This window comes from Cibotium barometz, chromosome 2, assembly GCF_041138505.1.
Source record: "Cibotium barometz isolate CiBa-2024 chromosome 2, ASM4113850v1, whole genome shotgun sequence".
Lineage (NCBI taxonomy): Eukaryota > Viridiplantae > Streptophyta > Polypodiopsida > Cyatheales > Cibotiaceae > Cibotium > Cibotium barometz.
The window spans coordinates 68,342,800-68,360,898 of NC_141047.1; the positions used below are offsets into that span (position 1 = coordinate 68,342,800).

Genomic DNA, 18,099 nt, shown 5'->3' on the forward strand with positions numbered 1-18,099 from the left:
GTAGAGATTCAATCACCTTGATGGAGGTGAGAAGAAGGTTGTGCCTACATTGAGGATCAATCACACAAGAGGTGGATAGAGAGGAAAAGCTCATGGAAGAGAGATTCTACAATCAAACATGTTTAAGCAAGCAAGATTCCTATATAACACAAGAGGGTTGGAAGTATAGGGAGAGCTCAAAAGTTCAAGGGAATCAATGGATATTGCTTAATGGCTAGCTTTCACACTAGGCCGAACAAAACTTATAAAAGGTTCATTGGCACTAGTTCTAGTCTTAATAAGCAAAAACATAAATGAAGTTTGTGACTTCTATATTTGAAATTAAGATATGGGTAAGGTCACTTCATAGATTCGAGCACCATCTTACAAGAGATAGGCTTCTACTTGTTGCTACTACAAGCGGGAGAGACGGCAAAGCCTATATTATGGTAGGATAGGCAGGCATGACTATGTTAATCCAGCGAAGTGGTTATACCCATGGTCCTAATAGTGACCACCTCCTTATGTCACCAATCTCAAGTTGTGAAGTTGTCAGTTCCGGAGAGGTGTGGATGGTCAAAGATGTAGTTGTTGAAGATATCAATCATTGTGCTTGGGGGGATGTTGGAGATAGAGTTTGGTTGGCGCTTGAATTAGGAAGTATGTCGAGGCTACATGTGATGTAAGAAATACTCAATACATGAGGCCTCATCTCTAGGGCTATGAGGAGTTTGGGCCCGTAAAGACTTGCTTATGGATTCATGCGCAACACCACCTTCATTTGATTAGCAATGATTGATTGTCGGCCAAAATTGTTTTGCGAGGTAAAGTACGATTTCGAGATCCCACGGTGGTACTAGAGCTTAGGCTTCTTGTAGCTTATTGCATCTTTTGTGTGGTGAGGTTGTTGAGACAATGGAGAGAATCAAAGAAGAGAAAATGGTCGAATGGTGGTTTTCTTTGAAGATCTTTGGAGGTTTCTACACACCATTGAAGAGGATCCATCATACCATGGACCAGGCTTTCGCTCACTATGGCATATATGGTTGGTGATTGATGATGAGGCTTCATGTAGGTGTTAGCTATTGTGAATATCTATGTATGCAAGATGTGCTTGTTAGGAAGTGAAAATCTCATGCGAGTAATGCAGGTATCATGTAGAGGATCTCAAGGTGTGTCCCTGTGCATTTTCCTCTATGTGTGAAAACTCTAACCCACACTTTCTTTGACCTTATTTTGTTGCTTTGTTCTTCATTTACCTTGTGAAGTGCGAAGTCCGCATCCATATTTGAGTTGATGAATGTCTTCCATTGGTGGCCATATGGGCATCCCTATTTGATATGATGAATATCTTCCATTGGTGGCCATATGGGCATCCCTATTTGAGTTGATGAAGGTTTTGTATCGGCTCCCATGGGTGCATTTAAAAAAAAGGAAAGCAATAGGTTGGTCTTGACATTGCAATGAGACTTATGAGTCTGCATTGGTTTCAAAGATACTGCCGGTCTTGCAAAAGTAAGTGATGAAGGGCATGCAAGAAAACCATCTACTGGATTGCCACCACCGCATGATGACAAAGGGTTTATAGAACTATAATGCTTCTTGCATTATAAGCTTGAGGACTTGTAAGACTAGAACTTTGATTCTCCACCCAACCATATCTCAAATGGACCCTAAACGCATGGTTATATAGACCTAAGTGATGAATGACCTTCCTTGATCTTTCATTGGCTAGGCATGGGCTTTTCACTCTCCAATGCCTCCTTAACTATCCCTAGAAGGCCTACTTCTGTGGCCTTTGGGCTTCCCTTGTGCATCATCTACATCCTTTTTACTTTAACCTTAATACCTATTAACCATTGCTTTAGGTATTTTCAATTTGAAATCCGCTGAACCTTATTTATATGCAAACCTTCTACATATAAACTTACCTTATAATGTTTCCTGTCAATCTCATAGCATTTCCTCTCCCTTAAAAGAAATTTTTTCATCCTCGATAACAAACTCAGGAAACCTTTTCTTCAGTGTAGCCACTCTTTCCCAAGTTGATACTTCTTCTAGACTATCTTTCCACTTCACTAAACATTCTTTAAGCACAGAATATCTAGTTTTCTTTTCTCGATATTCGAGAATCTTTTCAAGATCATGTGGAAGAATAGGTGGTTCTATGAAATCAACTATTGCTTCTTTTCCAATGATGTTGTCATTGTTTCCCATCTTATGTTTCAGTCAACTACATGAAACACAGGCTGCACTATGGATCCTTCAAGTAAAGCTACATTGTAAGCTACATTTCCAATTTTTTTCAAGCATTGTATAAGAACAACAATACCTTGGACTTAACTTTGGAACTTTTCCTCTTTTTAAAGTTTTTGACTTTTCAGAAGCATTACATATACTAAATCACCTTTCTCAAAATTAATTGTTCTTCTTTTACCTTTCTCATAACTAATAGAACGATCTTGCGCTCTTTTAACATTGCTTCTTGCAAAGTTTAACATGTCTTCCCTATCTTTGAGAAAGTCTTTTACACTCTGCAATTTTTCTTTTTGTAACCCAATAGCTATGGGTGCTCTAGGTTAAAATCCATACATTAGCTAAAACCAGTTACATAATCTTTAGCACTATTATAAGCAAATTCTAATAATGGAAGATACTCATCCCAATTGTTTTGCTTATGATTAATACATGCTCGAAGCATATCTTCTAAGACTTGATTAATCCCAATTGTTTTCCTTATGGTTAATACATGCTCGAAGCATATCTTCGAAGACTTGATTAACCCTTTTGTCTATCCATCGCTTTGTGGATGTTCAGACATACTCATACTAAGTTTGGTGTCCAACTTTCTGAACACTTCTTTTCAAAAATGGATTGTAAATTTTGTATCTTGGTCGCTTACTATATCTACTGGCAATCCATACAATATGTATAGATGATGGATAAACATTCTAGCCAATTCTAGTGTTTTTACTTCTTTTTTAGTTGGTGTATAAATTGTAATAACTTAGTTAACCTATCCACTACTACCCACACTGAATCATGTTCTCTACTTGTTCGGGGTAGTCCTACTATGAAATCCATAGAAATACTTTCCACTTACCCTCAGGTATTTGTAGTGGTTGTAATATTCCACCTACTTTTAGGCACTCAGCTTTATTGACTTGGCACTTAGGGAATTTTATAACATAATTCTGGATGTCCTTCTTTAAACTTACCCAACAAAATTGTCTTTTAACAAGTGCATAGGTCTTAGAAATTCTCGGATACCCCGCACACTTGAATTATCATGACATTCTAGTAAAATATTCTCACGAATATTTTCTTCTTTGGGTACACAAATGCGAGCTTTATATAACAAGTATCCATTATCGATGGAAAAAAATTTCCAACAATCTTTCTCGCTTATTGACCCTTCTTTAAGTGATTCCTCTGAACCACTATCTTTTTTAAATGACACACTTTTATCACTAGCAGCAGCTACATTTTCTTTACTCTCTATTTGAGAGTTATGTTTTTAAATCAAGTAATTCCGAACTACTTGATAGTAGCCAGAGTCATTAGCACATTTTCCTTTTAAGTGAGCCAGCAACTCACCTTCTAGTTAAGTAAAACTTAACTCATTTATCATGGGTGATTGACTTAGAGCATTTGCTATGACGCTACATCAAAAGTTTTTTTAAAAAAAGGTGACATGGAAAATGTGTGGTCTTCGAAGGAACAATTTGTACATGATGTCGTGTACGACACGTGTCCAAGAGTGATTGATATGTGTAGATTAAAATCTAAGGTTATGTGTGTGGTCTTTTTTGATGTGTGTATTTGACTACTCAAGTATATGTGGTTGGACTTTCTAGTTGGTTACCTACAAGGGGAAATCCCAATTATACCTTCCCTATTGACTCAATTACCCACTCAGTGTTGGGGGGAGCTGCTCTACCTACTCATTAGTGGGAATCCAAATAAGCAGTAAAATGAAGGGGTAGGAAAATTACAGCTTAAACGTGTTTGCCGAAGGAGGGTTGAACGTAGCATCACTTTGAGGTTTGCTTGATTTGGTGGGAGGTTAGGTTTGTCTCTTGACGGGTGGGTTATCGTAGTGCTTGTGTCTTACAAATTTGGGGTTGATTGCGCATGTATTTTTAATGTCTTCTTGCTTTGTTTTCCCCTAGGTGTTGCTTGTAATCATGCACTCCCCCTTTTTCTTCTTCTACCTTCTTTTTACCTAGATTTTCTAAATTTTCTTGGTTTTTCTCTTCTCTTTATTTCTTGGTTTTCTCTTCTCTTTCTTTATTTTTGCTTTTGCCTCATCTTCCCGCTTTCCTATCTGGTTTGTCCTTTCCTGCTCTCTACTTCTCTTCTTCTTCTCTCCCTATCTCCTTTACTTCTCCCGTTCTTCTTCTCTCCCTATCTCATTCACTTCTCCTATTTTTTTCTTCTCCTTCTTTCTGCTCTCTTCTCTCGTTCTTCTTCTCTCCCTATCTCCTTCACTTCTCTTATTTTCTTCTTCTCCTTCTTCCCGCTCTACTTCTTTCGTTCTTTCTTCTCCTTATCCTCTTCTTTTTCTAATCATGTCTCCCATTCTTTCATTATATCAACTATGGTTTCACTTGCTTGACCTATTCTAAGGCACTTTGCCATCTTACCTCTACAGGTAACATGGATCGAGAGCCCATCTTTTGTAAGAGGTGCTCTGGGCTTTAAAAAGTGACCTCACCCTGAGCTTAATGCCAAATAAAGAAGTTACCAACTTCGTGTGCATACTTGCTTAAGACTAGAACTAATGGTTCGTCAGTATTAACTATTTTAAAGTTTTGTCTAGCCTAGTGTGAAAGCCACTCATTTGTATATAAGATGATTTTTACATTACGCAATAGACATTCATTCTCTTGTAATATAATACTTGTGAGTTGTCCCTCTCTTCGATACTCTCTTTCTTTCTTGTGTTTTATCTTGCATGCTTGATGGTTTTCTATGCTACTCATTTGTATTTTCTTAAGAGGCTACAAAAAGAGCCAATTTCAAAGCGTCTGCCTTTGGAACCAATCTAACTAGACCCTGTATTGCTAGATACAATGAAAGAGGATTGAGTGGGAGGTGAAAGTTAGCCTTCAATAGGTTATTATATTCACCATAAATTTTTCTCAAAGGTGATTGATGATGGCTTTATTTCAACCCCATTAGAAGAATCCCCTCGGTGAAAGTTGGCCTTCAATGGGTTATTATATTCACCATGAAATGGAGGCTTGTTGAGTTGCTTGTGCGAGTGTATGAGTATGTGTATGTCATTAGCTATGGAGGCTTGTTGAGTTACTTGCTTGCATGTGCGAGTGCTTGAGTATGTGTGTGTGCTTGAACTAAGTTTGCTTGATTCTTGCTTGTGATTAACCAAGTATAGAGTGTGATTTGAGAGAGAGATAGAGAGAGAGAGAGAGAGAGAGAGAGAGAGAGAGAGAGAGAGAGAGAGAGAGAGAGAGAGAGAGAGAGAGAAGCGAGGAAGCTTCCTAGCGTCTCCCTTATAAATCATTAGATTACAGACGTCCAAACAGGATTGATAGAGCTTAAGGGTTTATTGACACCCCTCAAGGTTTACATTCCCATGTTCAATTTGCTTTCATGCTCTAGATGGGTTATACTCCTTGGTGAAGACAATGCTTGTTGTGAAGCTACAACTTCCCTGAACAAGAAGCACAGTTGTTTTTTGCTAGGGAGTGGTGAAAGTGTGATTAGAGTAGGAGTTTTGTGTGATTTTTGCTAACTTTAATCATCTTCTTTTCTTTTAAATTCTTGATTTTGATCAATGGGTGATGGAAGAAGGAAGGGCAACCCTCCAAGTTCTTAAGTTAAAGACCCATGACCTCCCTAGGTACCAATTTCATCATCAATTACTTCAATTCCATCCATTTTTTGCTTACTTAGGCTAATTAGAAACTTTTATTTTTTGTAAAAATTCTTGTTCTTTTGTGTTTAGTGATTAATTAATGGCATTGTGCTATGAAGTAGAGCCTCGAACTATTCAATAAGTGATAGAGGGATAAACCAGGCCTACAAGGAAGGGAAAAATCAAGACTCTATAGGAAAAACCAAGTGAAAACTGCTCTCTGGAAAGTCCAATCGTTGGGTCTAGGGCTCAATCACCCAAATATAAGCAAGCATGGAGTGCAAGTCCAACAATTGCTAGTATTTTTTGGTTTGCAGATCTATAATAGTTAAAGAATCTACTAAATGTGGAGTTATGCTAGTTTACTCACATAAAATCTAAATGTGGAGTTATGCCAACTATAACCAACCAAATCAATCTGATATAGAGAATATTAACGGGATATGCACATTGAATGCACAAAATTCTAGGAAATCCATGAGACTGAGAATCTGGCACATGTTCTAACACGCAAAAAGTGTAGTCTAATCATGATGATCACTTTTGACTGCCTTCCTAGAGTGCCACTTTGTCGCCTCCTTGTAAACCTGGGAATCCGTACGAATGAGAATTCCATCGAGACGGGTTGATCAAAAGCATGGAGGAGAGCACATACCAATCAACAATGGTGGCATTCATTGTCTCTGAGGGATTCCCTAGCAAAGAGCCTTTTTCATTTGACCGTCGAAGTGCATTCTGTCACAACCTATTATTCTCAGTTGAGTTTGACATGATACTAAAGGAGACAGAAGGATGGAAAAACATGGTTGGGAAGATGTTTGTCGTTTGGGATGGTAATGATCGACTCAAAGCTTGGCAAGAATGGGCAAAAACCAATTGAGTTAAAAGAGAGAAGATTACCAAGGTGAACTACATAGTGGTCCGATTCCTTAAGGAGGAGGAGGAGGAAGAGTCAGAGTTCTTGTTGGTGTTACGCATGATCAACGAGTAAGTGGATTGAACATTATTTTTTTGTGTATCAAATGAACAAAAATTGTATATGTCATCATTTACCTTGTTTAGATGCATGCAAAATTTCCAAGATCACTACCATTCATGTGTTGGAACACAACGGCACATGATATATTTGTGATGCCGTGTGTGGGTCTTGCCGATCCACAATCCTTGTTGTCAAAGTTCACTAATTGTGCATGGGCTAAGAAAGCTATTACTCATCGGGGACCTAACAAATTGAAGTGGTTGAAGCTTCCCATGGCACTCCTCTCACAATTAGTTTTCAAGGCATGTACATGCCTCGTTTCAAACCACAGTAAAGCCATGTTTTGACTTCGAAATATGTTTCTTAAAATAAAAAGCATTGCAGTCCCAAGCCAAGATCAGTAGCTTGCGTGAGTGAGGGAGTAGAGAATACCTTTTGAATGTAGAAATGTTTGACAAGAACTTTAGAGATGCCTTGAAGGAGACGGATGCACTATTTACTAAGAGGGAACATGAGCTGGCACAAATTTCCAACCCCGATTATGGAAAAGAGTTTTTCAAAAAAGTGATCTCGTACCAGGGCTAGGGTGAAAAGGCTAGCGAATTCAGTACTCCCAAGCTAGAGGAGATTGATCGAGCACATATTCTAGATGGAGAGTAAGATCTCTACCTACCTCTCTTGACGCATTATTATTATTTAAAATGTAGGTAGAAATATAACTCTTGTTCACAATGTAGGAAATGTAGGCTCCTTGATATATTGGTTGGTGGAGAGTTCTCTATGAGGGACGCCCAGATTCTGCCATCCAACAAAGTGTTCTTCGTGTGGATCCATCGTCATGTGTACTGGTTCCAATTGATCGAGTACACGATACAGTTGTATGCGAAGTTGGAGATGGGCTCATCGGTTGTAGTAGCCGACATGGCAAGAGAGAGCCATAGTGGACTTTAGGGTAGGTATCACATGGATGTCCATAAATCTTATAGGAAGACTCACTTTGAGAAGGTGGAAAGGACAAATGCATACCACCTTGGATTCGGACCAACCACCACACCTATCGTGCACAACACGACGCCACTTGTATAGGTATGTAGTAGCATTCCACAGTACTATTATTTTTATTTTTTCGCCTTATGTGGTGGAGAAGTTGTTATTCTTATTATATTGGTTTCTCAGACTTCTGTAATGGTTCTATATTAGGTGGTGGAGAAGTAGTGTGTGTGATCGGGTATATATTCCCGAGCACCCTTCAGATGCATGGGTGCTGTTTGAGACAGAGGAAACAGGATTGTACCTCGAAGAGCGGATCAACAAGCTTCGAGACAAGGACACATGGATATTGTGCCCATGGTGGATAGACTACCCAGAGGGGGAGTCTCCTCCCAAGGAGATAGATCAGTTTCAAAGTATGTTTCATTGTGTATGGTAGATTATTTAAATGAAATATGTAGCTTGTTTTTTGGGAATTTAAAGTTCCAATGGTGGTTGAATATAGTAGCCAAGAAGAGCAAGAAGCCTGGCATCGAGCAACAATTGGCCCCCGAGAAGAAAAAGGGTAAGAAATCAACAATTGTGCCCATGGTGGATAGACTTTCCAAAGGGGGAGTTTCCTCTTATTGACATGTCATGCCACACATATCGCCCATGGGTTCTTTCACAATGCCCTCATCATGGGCACCATGGCCTGAACTTGCGAGGCAGCTATTCCCACCTAAATCTGCACCATTTGGTAGAGCTCCCTACCCCATACCACCTTCCTTCTTACAAGAGCACCCGCGACGTCCGTACTAATGTATTTCACTCACTTGTAATAATGAAAGAAATATATTGGTTTAGACATTATTGTTATACACTCAAATTATGTCAATGGCATTGTTTTTAGATTTTTCTGTGACCGTGTAGGTAATTAAATTGACAATTGAGAGAGATGGAGCAATTGCAAAGATATCTCAACGACACGAGAGAGAGTGTGAGTGAAAGAGAGAAAGAGAGTTTGAGCGAGACATTAAAATAATTACATTTGTGCTTAAAATAGTAATTTTTATTTCTTTCAAAGTTGTAAATACAGTAGAGATTGCCATGTTCCAATACTCTTCTTCTAGGCACACATTCCACACCACCCTCCCCTTATATCTTCATATTGCAATAGGCTCTTTGTAAACTCTTTTATCATGGCTTCTTCTGGTAATCCCTCTAATACTACTATGTTTACAAGCATCTTAATCAAAGCTCTTCAATCTTTCATGCACCTCAAAGAGAAGGAGCCTAGATCGGATGCTCTTATGGAAGCATGGACAACAACATCTAAAGTGCAGGAGCTCTACAAGAAGCTCACAACAACAGAGAAAACGATAGACCTTGTAGACGAGAGCATGATAGAGGTGAAAGCAGCAACATTCATTGGGATATGGAGAGCTTTTGGCATCATCGAAGAGGCAAAGGATGCTCCTCTTCGAGTAGAAGTTGCAACCTTCATTGCAAATTTAGGGTAGACGGAGAAGGCTGAGACGATAGTTAAGGCCCAAAATGCGTTCATATATTGTTGCATGTTTTCAACATATTCATAGATATGGAGTCTTTGTAAATGAGTTGCAATGATAGTGGCTCATGGAAGTAAAGAACATTGTGTATAGACATGCTTTCATGTATTGTTGCGTGTGTACAATATCTCGTTAGGTGTTTGTCATGTAATGCTATGGTCTTGTAAATTTGTTTTGGAATATAATGGAAGTTTTAGATCATAATATGGTGTCTTTGTAAATGAGTTGCAATGATAGTGGCCCATGGTGTGTAGTGCTCAACTTCTTGTAGGTGTGACAGTAGAGCGAGAGGAGTAGACGAATACAAGAAGTGTAGAGAGAGAAACCACTTGCCTCAACACCAAAAATCGCTTGCTCAAAAATGCTCGCCATAAAAATACACCCGATACATTGCAGAAGTGGCACATGCCTTGATGTCTAAAAAGAATATGCCACATTATTTTTAGGTAGAAGCAGTAGCATTATGAACAGGACCTCCACTATAGCTATTCATGGTATGAAGCCTGAACAGAAGTTTAGAGGCATAAAACCGGATGTATCTCACTTGAGAGTGTTTTGGGTGTATTGCATACATGCATGTCTTGATGAAGTGAGAACAAAGTTGGATCCAAAAGTAGAGAAATGTATATCCATTGGTTATGCTTTGGAGCAAAAAGGTTATATATCACTCGTGAGTTGCAAGTAAGATAAACACTTGGCTAAGACCTTTGGCTGAACACATTAAATGTATCTTAAGAGAGATACAAAATGATGTTAACAAGAGAGATGCATATTGGTGCCATTGGCCATCTTGATCGTCTGTGTGTACCCTAAAGGTTCATGTTACACATGTACCCTAAAGCTTCAAACCATACATATTATATCCTTTAACTTTAATCTAGACACATCTCTTCAAATTCCACATTTTCAATGTACCCACAATCATTTTACCACTTTACTCTCATAGATGTCATCACGTCTATCTTAGAGACATAGACCTTTGTTCATACCCCCCATCAAGAAGAGAATGATGACACCCAAGGTGTAGAGTTTAGAGGAGTACAAGATCACCCATATTGACTTCTTGCCCACTAGGAGTAGACATCCTCCACACTAGCTCCAAAGGATGAAGAATACATCTAAAGGGGAACATAAGGTCACCTACCATATACAAAGTCTCCAAAAGACTAGGTGTGCTACTGCACATGGAGCATCTTGGCCTTGATGGATTGGCACTCTCCCACATTGGGGACCCAACCTCTCTCTATGCTTACAATTCATCTCCATCTAGAACACCTCCACTCATGTGCATAACTTGAACCTTCAAGGTACATGTTGGGCTTGAACCTTTAGAGTACGTGCATGCTTGAGCCGCCTTCAAGGTTCATGCATGACTTTATCCTTTAGGGTACATGCATACGTTGAATTAAGACATGCTCATAGATTGATCCTTGTTCCTCACTCAGTGAAGCCTTTGTGGTAAGGAGTGCACCAACTAGGGGTGACGAATTCTAAGGCCTTAGTGGGTTAAGCAGATGATGGTGGGCATGGGTTGTGTGAGATGGGGGAGTGTATTCTCTCTTCGGTTCATGACATTAGCTCTTTCCCATATCTTCTGACACATCTACTTTCGTCATTTCGGTTGCTTTCTTTCGGTTAATTAGAAAATACATGTGGAAATCCATAAGTAAACTTCCTTAAGATCTTCAAATTTCCAAACTTTGGATTCAAAATCAGAGTTTTTTTTGAAATATGAAGGTGGACTTACACTAAGAATGGGTATTTTTTGAGCATTGTTTTGATGGTAGCCAATATAAAGTTTACTGTGGTTAAAAGCCTGTAGCCCTTTAAAGGTTATCAAGGCTAAGTGTATGAGCTTTAAGGCTTTGTGTGAACTGCCTTAAAGGCATCATTTGTGTAAATTCCTAAGGAAATCCTTGCAAAATCATTTTAATGGAAAAGTAAAAGAAGCATAAAAAGGAAAAATAAAAACCTTTGTGGGCACATAAGTTGTGCATGGAAAGGGTGGAGTGGGAGTCAACTTTCTTCTTTAGTGGATAAGCATCAACATGTTTGTGTGGTGTATCTACCTCAACATTTGTTGGTTGGCATATCAACATAGGCACTCTGATAGGGTCATGTGTCTATGCAAGCTCCTTCCAAGGCATCTTAGGCTACATTGACACATCACAATGGCATATTCATTGACTTTATGGGGACATCATTGACTTCGCGTCATCATTCAATGTGATCGTCTTTGTAACTGTGCATTCATAGCAAGTGTGGTGAAATTATGTGTATTATGTGGTCCTTGTGAGCTCTTTGGTTAAAGCACATGCTGCACGGTATCATAATGTTAAATTCCCTTCCTCCATCTAAGCATATTTTTTGCTAATTCAGTAGATTTTGACATTGGGGCCACAAAGGTAGTAGTCAATATTTACTAGACATATTCACTCTACTACCCATTAATTAATTAATGGGGCTCTAATGAACCCCATTAATTAATTAATGAGGTAAGGTTAAACCTTACCACGTCTCCGTATGTCTTCGCGTAACACCCTCTCTCTCCGTCTCCTTGCCCTAGCGGCCAGCCTCTATCCCTCTCTCTCACCCTCTCCCTCTCCCCCTCGCCCTAGCCTCCCTCTCCTTGCCTTGCCTTAGCGGCTAGCCTTTATCTCTCTCGCCCTCGCCCCGACCACACTCTCTCTTTCTCTCTCCCCCTCCCCCTCCCCCTCGCCCCGACCACACTCTCTCTTTCTCTCTCCCCCTCCCCCTCCCCCTCGCCCCAACCTCCCTCTCATTTCGTTCACCCGAGCCTCCCTCTCCTTGCCTTGCCAAGGCCTCCCTCTTCGTCTCAATCCTCTTTTATACCACTTGAAGTGGTGCACGAATCTAGAAGGCACCTTATCATAAGGTTTATGATTCCAGCTTTATCATAAGGTAATGTAAAAAACGTATTTATTATATTATTGAGGAAAAGATAGATTTTTTGGTGAATAAAACATTCGGTGTCAATGGCGTGGCCGTCTATATTGACGGCGCTTTTCCCACCTTTCTTCAATGCCCATCTCTGACGCGATTTCAACGGCAAACGCGATCCGGAAGGTTGTTCCTTTGTTCGCCTCTGCCGTCTGTCTATGGTCCCTTCCTGCGGAGTGATTTGCAGAGGTCGCGGCAATTCTACCTCACAGGCTCGCTTTACTGTATATGTCTGAATGTGAGATTTCTTTATCAGAAGAAGCTCTGAAGGGAACCTCTCTCATGGGGGTAAGAAGAGCAAAACCTGTGGTCTGTTCCACGGGGTGCGTGCTACTGCTGCTGCTGTTGGCTGTCTGTAAGAGCTCTAGTGCTTCATCGTTTTCTTTTAATCTGTGCCCGAAACTCCACCTTGACGAGGCCCTCTGGTTTCAAGAGGATCAGTGCCTTTATGACGATGGTGGAAATCCGGTTTACAGCGGCATAGCGTCCAGAGTTGCAGAGGTAACCGTGGATTTTTCTTTGCATTCAAAGTTGTTGCAGAGGTACGTGTGGCCTTTTTCTTTCGTTGCCTGACTCCCTTCTTACAGAGCTTCCATTTGCTCTTTTTCTTTTTCCAGGTTAATGGCACAACTCTAGAAAGAGCCCTGAGCATACTGCAAACCAAAGAGGATGCCTATGCTGTCATCCTCTTCTATGCAAGTTGGTGTCTCTTCTCCAGTACCTTAAGGCCGCTGCTGGATACTCTTTCTTCAACTTTTCCTGCCATCTATCATTTTGCCGTGGAGGATTCTGCAATCCAGCCAAGGTACGCACATCACACAAACATAAGGTTGTAGGTTAACGGATTTTGTTGTTTGCCAGCATGGTTTTATTGCCCTAGGTTTTTTTTAAAGATGGTAAGGAGCAAATTACTTTGCCCTTACAGAATGTGTTGTTTAGGCATGTCGGATATTGTATTTCACTGGGTCTGATCATATAGCAATTTAGATTTGATGTATTGGATGAGTGGTAGTTTGATGGTATTTCTAGGAACACGAAAATTACTAATGTGCAGCATTAAGTTGATGTCAAGGCTTGCAATTTGTCCTACCATGCAATGTTTGATGTCTTGAAAACAATCACAGCAGCACAGTTGAGGCCTTGTGCGTGTTTGAGGTGAGGAGCTGTTGCCCATGAGGCCATGTTTAGAACAAACCAAGTAAACTGCTTGTTTTTGGTAACTGAAGGTGTTCGAACTTTTAAGACCCAAACTCATTCATGATTAAATTTTTTTGGTAACATAAGATGACTTTGTCTAGAGCCATAGTATGAGATACAAGTAAATTAAAATGTGTACAAATAAATTCTAGAGGTTAAATCCATTAGAAAGTTTGTTTCATTGCACAGAAGTTATAGGTACTGGGTGAGTCAAATGTGCCTTTCATCCTCTTTATTTGCTGGTATGTCAGTCCCGTACTCTCTTTATTGGATACTGTAGTTTTGGGCCCTTGACTTTTGTTAGATACTGTACTAGAGAAGTAGAGCTTTTAGGTTGCAGCCTCTTCCACTTTGAAGATCCACAATGATCATGTGTCTTATACAACTACAGCCCTTAGGCTGGCCATGTACAATTCCATTACAGACTTGAAGCAAGGCACGGGCAGCCAGAAGTGGGGCAACCAGTAGGCGCACAGGGGGACCCAGAAGAAGACCAACAGTTTTAAAATTGACCAGCTATGGGGTTAAGAAGCACGGCCAGAAAGGGCTGTGTGTGCAAGAAAAAGCATGGGGTAGTTCATGTTTACAGAGCAGCAGAAGGGGGGGCACATGGATGTGAACCCGCCAATAAAGGAGGACCCGTGTTGATATCAGAGGCAGCCAGCGTTTTTTTGGGGGGGGGGGGGAAAGCGCGTTGAACAGGGAGCTTATTTAAAGCTCGACCTTTTTTCCGGCAAGGAAGCTAAAAAGAAGGGCACCCTGGTCCCTATATAATCGCCCTATTTAAAAATCGATTTGCTCTCATCTTCTTGTATCTACACAACGCATACTTGGGGCTGGTCAATGACTCCTCCCAGGGCAATCTTTGCAAACGAGTTTAGCCTCACCACACACTTCTCATCCACCCAACAACCTTTTCTCTCAACCTTCTACTTCTGTATGCCCATGGAACCGGAGAACAACCCTTTTCCTACTACAAATTCTACAACTCTCAACCTCAAAACCAAGTCTCCGCATCATTGCAAACTGATTTGAATCAAGCACTCATCTTCACGTACGTCTTGCAGTAGTGTATCAAGGAAGGTATGAACCATTTGATTACTCGTCTTTCGAACCTTGGGACATTGGTTCAACAGACCTTGGGTGGACAAGCTCGTCTCCAAGTGCAACATGTAAGGCCAGTGGGGCGTGGCAGTGGCAGTGGCAGTGACAGACTCAACCACACTCTACACCCACTATTATTGGGCACTGATGACGTTAGTGGGGATGTCGTAGTATCTAGTCCATACTATGCATAATGGAGTTGATAGTTATATAGTCTTGTGGGTTGACTACCATGAGTATATAACATGCACGTTACTAAAAGGTGAATTTGAGCATGTTCTTGGATTCATCTAGGTATATATATAGAGAGAGGGGAATAGGGATCTTGCACAATAAACCACATTGAGTGGGGAATAGGTGTTAGAATATGCAGCGGAGATGAAGACAAGATCTGAAAACACAAGAGCAAGTGCAGAGGCGTGTAACTCTACTATATACACAAGAAAATCCCGGAATCCTGAATACAATGTGTGTGGGGACTAGGGGCCATTTGATATGGCCCATATGATCCAGTCGGCCAGTAGAAAACCAGTGGACAGCACTCATAAAGACAGCCGACCTGCTGCAACTCCAGTCGGCCAGCACACAGAGGGAGTCGTGGAGCAGTAGGGGCAGTCGGCCATCACCTGCAACCATCTATTGCCTTGTCGTTGACAGAGGTAGAGTACCGGGCTGCTTTACGAGGTGGTGTGGTTTTTCCCCTTGGACATCTAGTGTGAAAGGACACATAATATTTTGTACTTCTATATTATATGGATGTGGCACACATGCAAGGGTTGACTTGCATTTTGTGGATACCACACTTTTGGCTCTCTCTCTCTCTCTCTCTCTCTCTCTCTATCATTTTTGTGTGTGAGCTTCTCCACCCTGCACCTAACCCTAATGTGCAGGTTTGTGTGTGTGAGTGTGTGAGTCCAACACCCAACATTTGGTATCAGAGCTGGGAGCTGGCCCTGGAAATCTGCAACCGGAAGAAATTCCGTCAAATCTGGTGTTTCGTCCGTCGCCTGCGTTTTTTCGTCGACGTTGTGTTTTTCTGTTGTCGTTCGTCCGTCGGGTTCCGTTGCTCCACCGTCCGGCCGCCAATAACGGGCGGCACTAGTGGGGAGCCCACCACCTCCGCCCAGCCTAGCGGGTGGCGCCGCCTCTGTAGCCGGCGGGTATACTCCAGCATCGGGCGGCGCTCCTGTCCGGCCGCTCACAGACGAGCCGTCCCGACCGCCCGCCGTCGCCGTTCAGTTCAGTTCCGGTCGACCACCCGCCCTTGCCATTCAGTTCCGGTCGGCCACGCCCGGCGCGTCGCCCATCGGTTTCGTTCCAGTCGCCCGTTGCTGTTCCGTTCCCACGGCGCCCGCGTAATTCTCCTCCATCACGGCTTTGTCGTCGTCGCCCAGCATCGACCTTGACCTCGCTTGCCGTTCAGCTCAGGCCGCACTTTCCCTTCCGCTCCGACTAACCACGCCCGCCGTTGCCTCCCGTGCGTGCCCGTTGCCCAACGCGCCCGTGGCTGGTACCCTCTGGATGTCTACAGCAGCCGCCGTCGTCCTGAGCCCTCCGTGCTAGTGCAAGGCCGCCGGCGGGTCCTGCCCGACACCAGCGCTCTGCAGGCCTCTTCGTCGACTGCAGCTCTCCTCGACACCTACTCAACACCTGCAGCTACACGCACCCGGTTCCACCTGGCTACCCGCTACACGCACCAGCCTTCAACGTTGATTCTCAAGCTGCAACGACTTGCCCAGCCTGCTGGCTCCCTCTATTCGAATGTCTGCTCCAAGCCTGCTGCCCTTGCAGGAAGGTATTTCTCTGTGCACATTTTGGGTGAAATACAATATTTTGCAGCCATTCGAGTGTAGGTCATATGCAGATTTAGCAGACACTTCTATGCAAATCAAATTCACAGGAAAATTGCAGGTCCAATTTGGGGAATTTACCAATTTCAGGACAAATTGAAAAAATTGGGCATTTTGCTTTGCCTGCAATTTGGGGGTTTTTGAAATTGAGGTCAAAATCAGCAAATTGAACCTCTCTTATTTGCAGAAATTTGGGGGGTTTCAAAATTGAGTCAAAATCAGCAAATTGAACCTCTTTCACTTGCAGAAATTTGGGGCTTTTGTGAAAATTGGCCAATTAGATGCACATTGAAGCGATTGGAGTGCATAAAAATTGGGGATTTTCTGATTGGAGCATGTAATTGGGCATTAGAGCTACGATTTGTCGCGTATGTATACACATTGTGTGTAATTGGACAATTTGGTGCAGGTTTACACTTGCTTTGGTTTGCAGGCATACATTTGCACATGACATTTGGTTGCTTGGCAGTGCACATTGGTGCTTGGTTTGCTTGCAGATATATTTTGTTGACATGGCACAGAATGCTACGGAAGTATTTGGTGTGCTCACCCAGGAGGACAAGTTGGATAGATCTAACTACTCCCTCTGGAGTTTCATGATCCGTAATTTACTGGTAGCCAAAGGGCTTTGGGGCATCGTGTGTGGTGATGACACACGCCCACTTACCATACAGCCAGCCACGCCTCAAAGGGGAGGTGCTCAAAGAGCTCCTGATGTAGATCTTGCTCCCACACAAGAGCAGAAGAGATGGGACTCTAGAGATGCACAGGCCATGTCATTGATAGCCCTTTCAGTGAAAAGCACTATTATTCCGCACATTCGTTCTTGCAAGACATCGAAGCTTGCATGAGACACATTGGAAGCAATGTATCAGGTACGCAACGAGGCAAGAGTTGCCTACTTGAAGAGGCAATTGGATCTTCTTTCTATGGATGAGTGAAGATGGGAAGTGTTTGGTAAAAGACCCATCAAAGGGTTATGAAATAGTCAGTTCTGGAACACGATACAGAGGCTTGTATAAGCTGGACAGCTATGACAAGCGCACTTATGATGTAAATACAGTGGCTGCCCACACTCCTGCTATGCATGATGCAGAGCTATGGCATGCTCGTTTTGGGCATGTAAATTTTCAGAGTTTGATGCTTTTACAGAAGCATCATATGGTTGATAATATGCCGCCTCTTGAGTCTCCACCAAGACATGTATGTGAGGGGTGTATTTTGGGAAAGATGCAACGAAAACCATTCCCCAAAGATGGAGCGGTTAGAGCTGAAAGTAAATTACAGCTCATACATAGTGATGTATGTGGTCCGATGAGAACACCATCCATAGGGGGGCATCTTTACTTTGTCACATTCATTGATGACTACTCCAGGTTTGCTTGGGCTTACCCTTTGAAAGCGAAAGTAGATGTGTTTACATGCTTTCGACACTTTGTAGCAATGGCTGAAAATATGTGTGGATGTAAAGTCCAAACACTCCGCTCAGATAGAGGTGGAGAATACATGTCAAATGCATTCAAGGATTATATGCTTCAAAAGGGCATCAAACACCAATGTAGTGTGCCTTATACACCGCAACAGAATGGTGCAGCTGAAAGGAAAAAT

General features: G+C 41.9%; 1 protein-coding gene across 1 annotated transcript in view; it reads left to right on the top strand.

Moving 5' to 3' along the window:
- The first annotated feature begins 12,351 nt into the window (after positions 1-12,351).
- Positions 12,352-18,099, top strand: part of LOC147641396 (5'-adenylylsulfate reductase-like 3) — a 70,111-nt gene continuing 64,363 nt past the window's right edge. The window contains exons 1-2 of the mRNA XM_086820996.1: positions 12,352-12,841; positions 12,958-13,145. Of these exons, the coding sequence (XP_086677122.1) occupies positions 12,569-12,841; positions 12,958-13,145 (461 nt within the window). The 5' untranslated portion in view covers positions 12,352-12,568. The remainder of the gene's footprint in view (positions 12,842-12,957; positions 13,146-18,099) is intronic.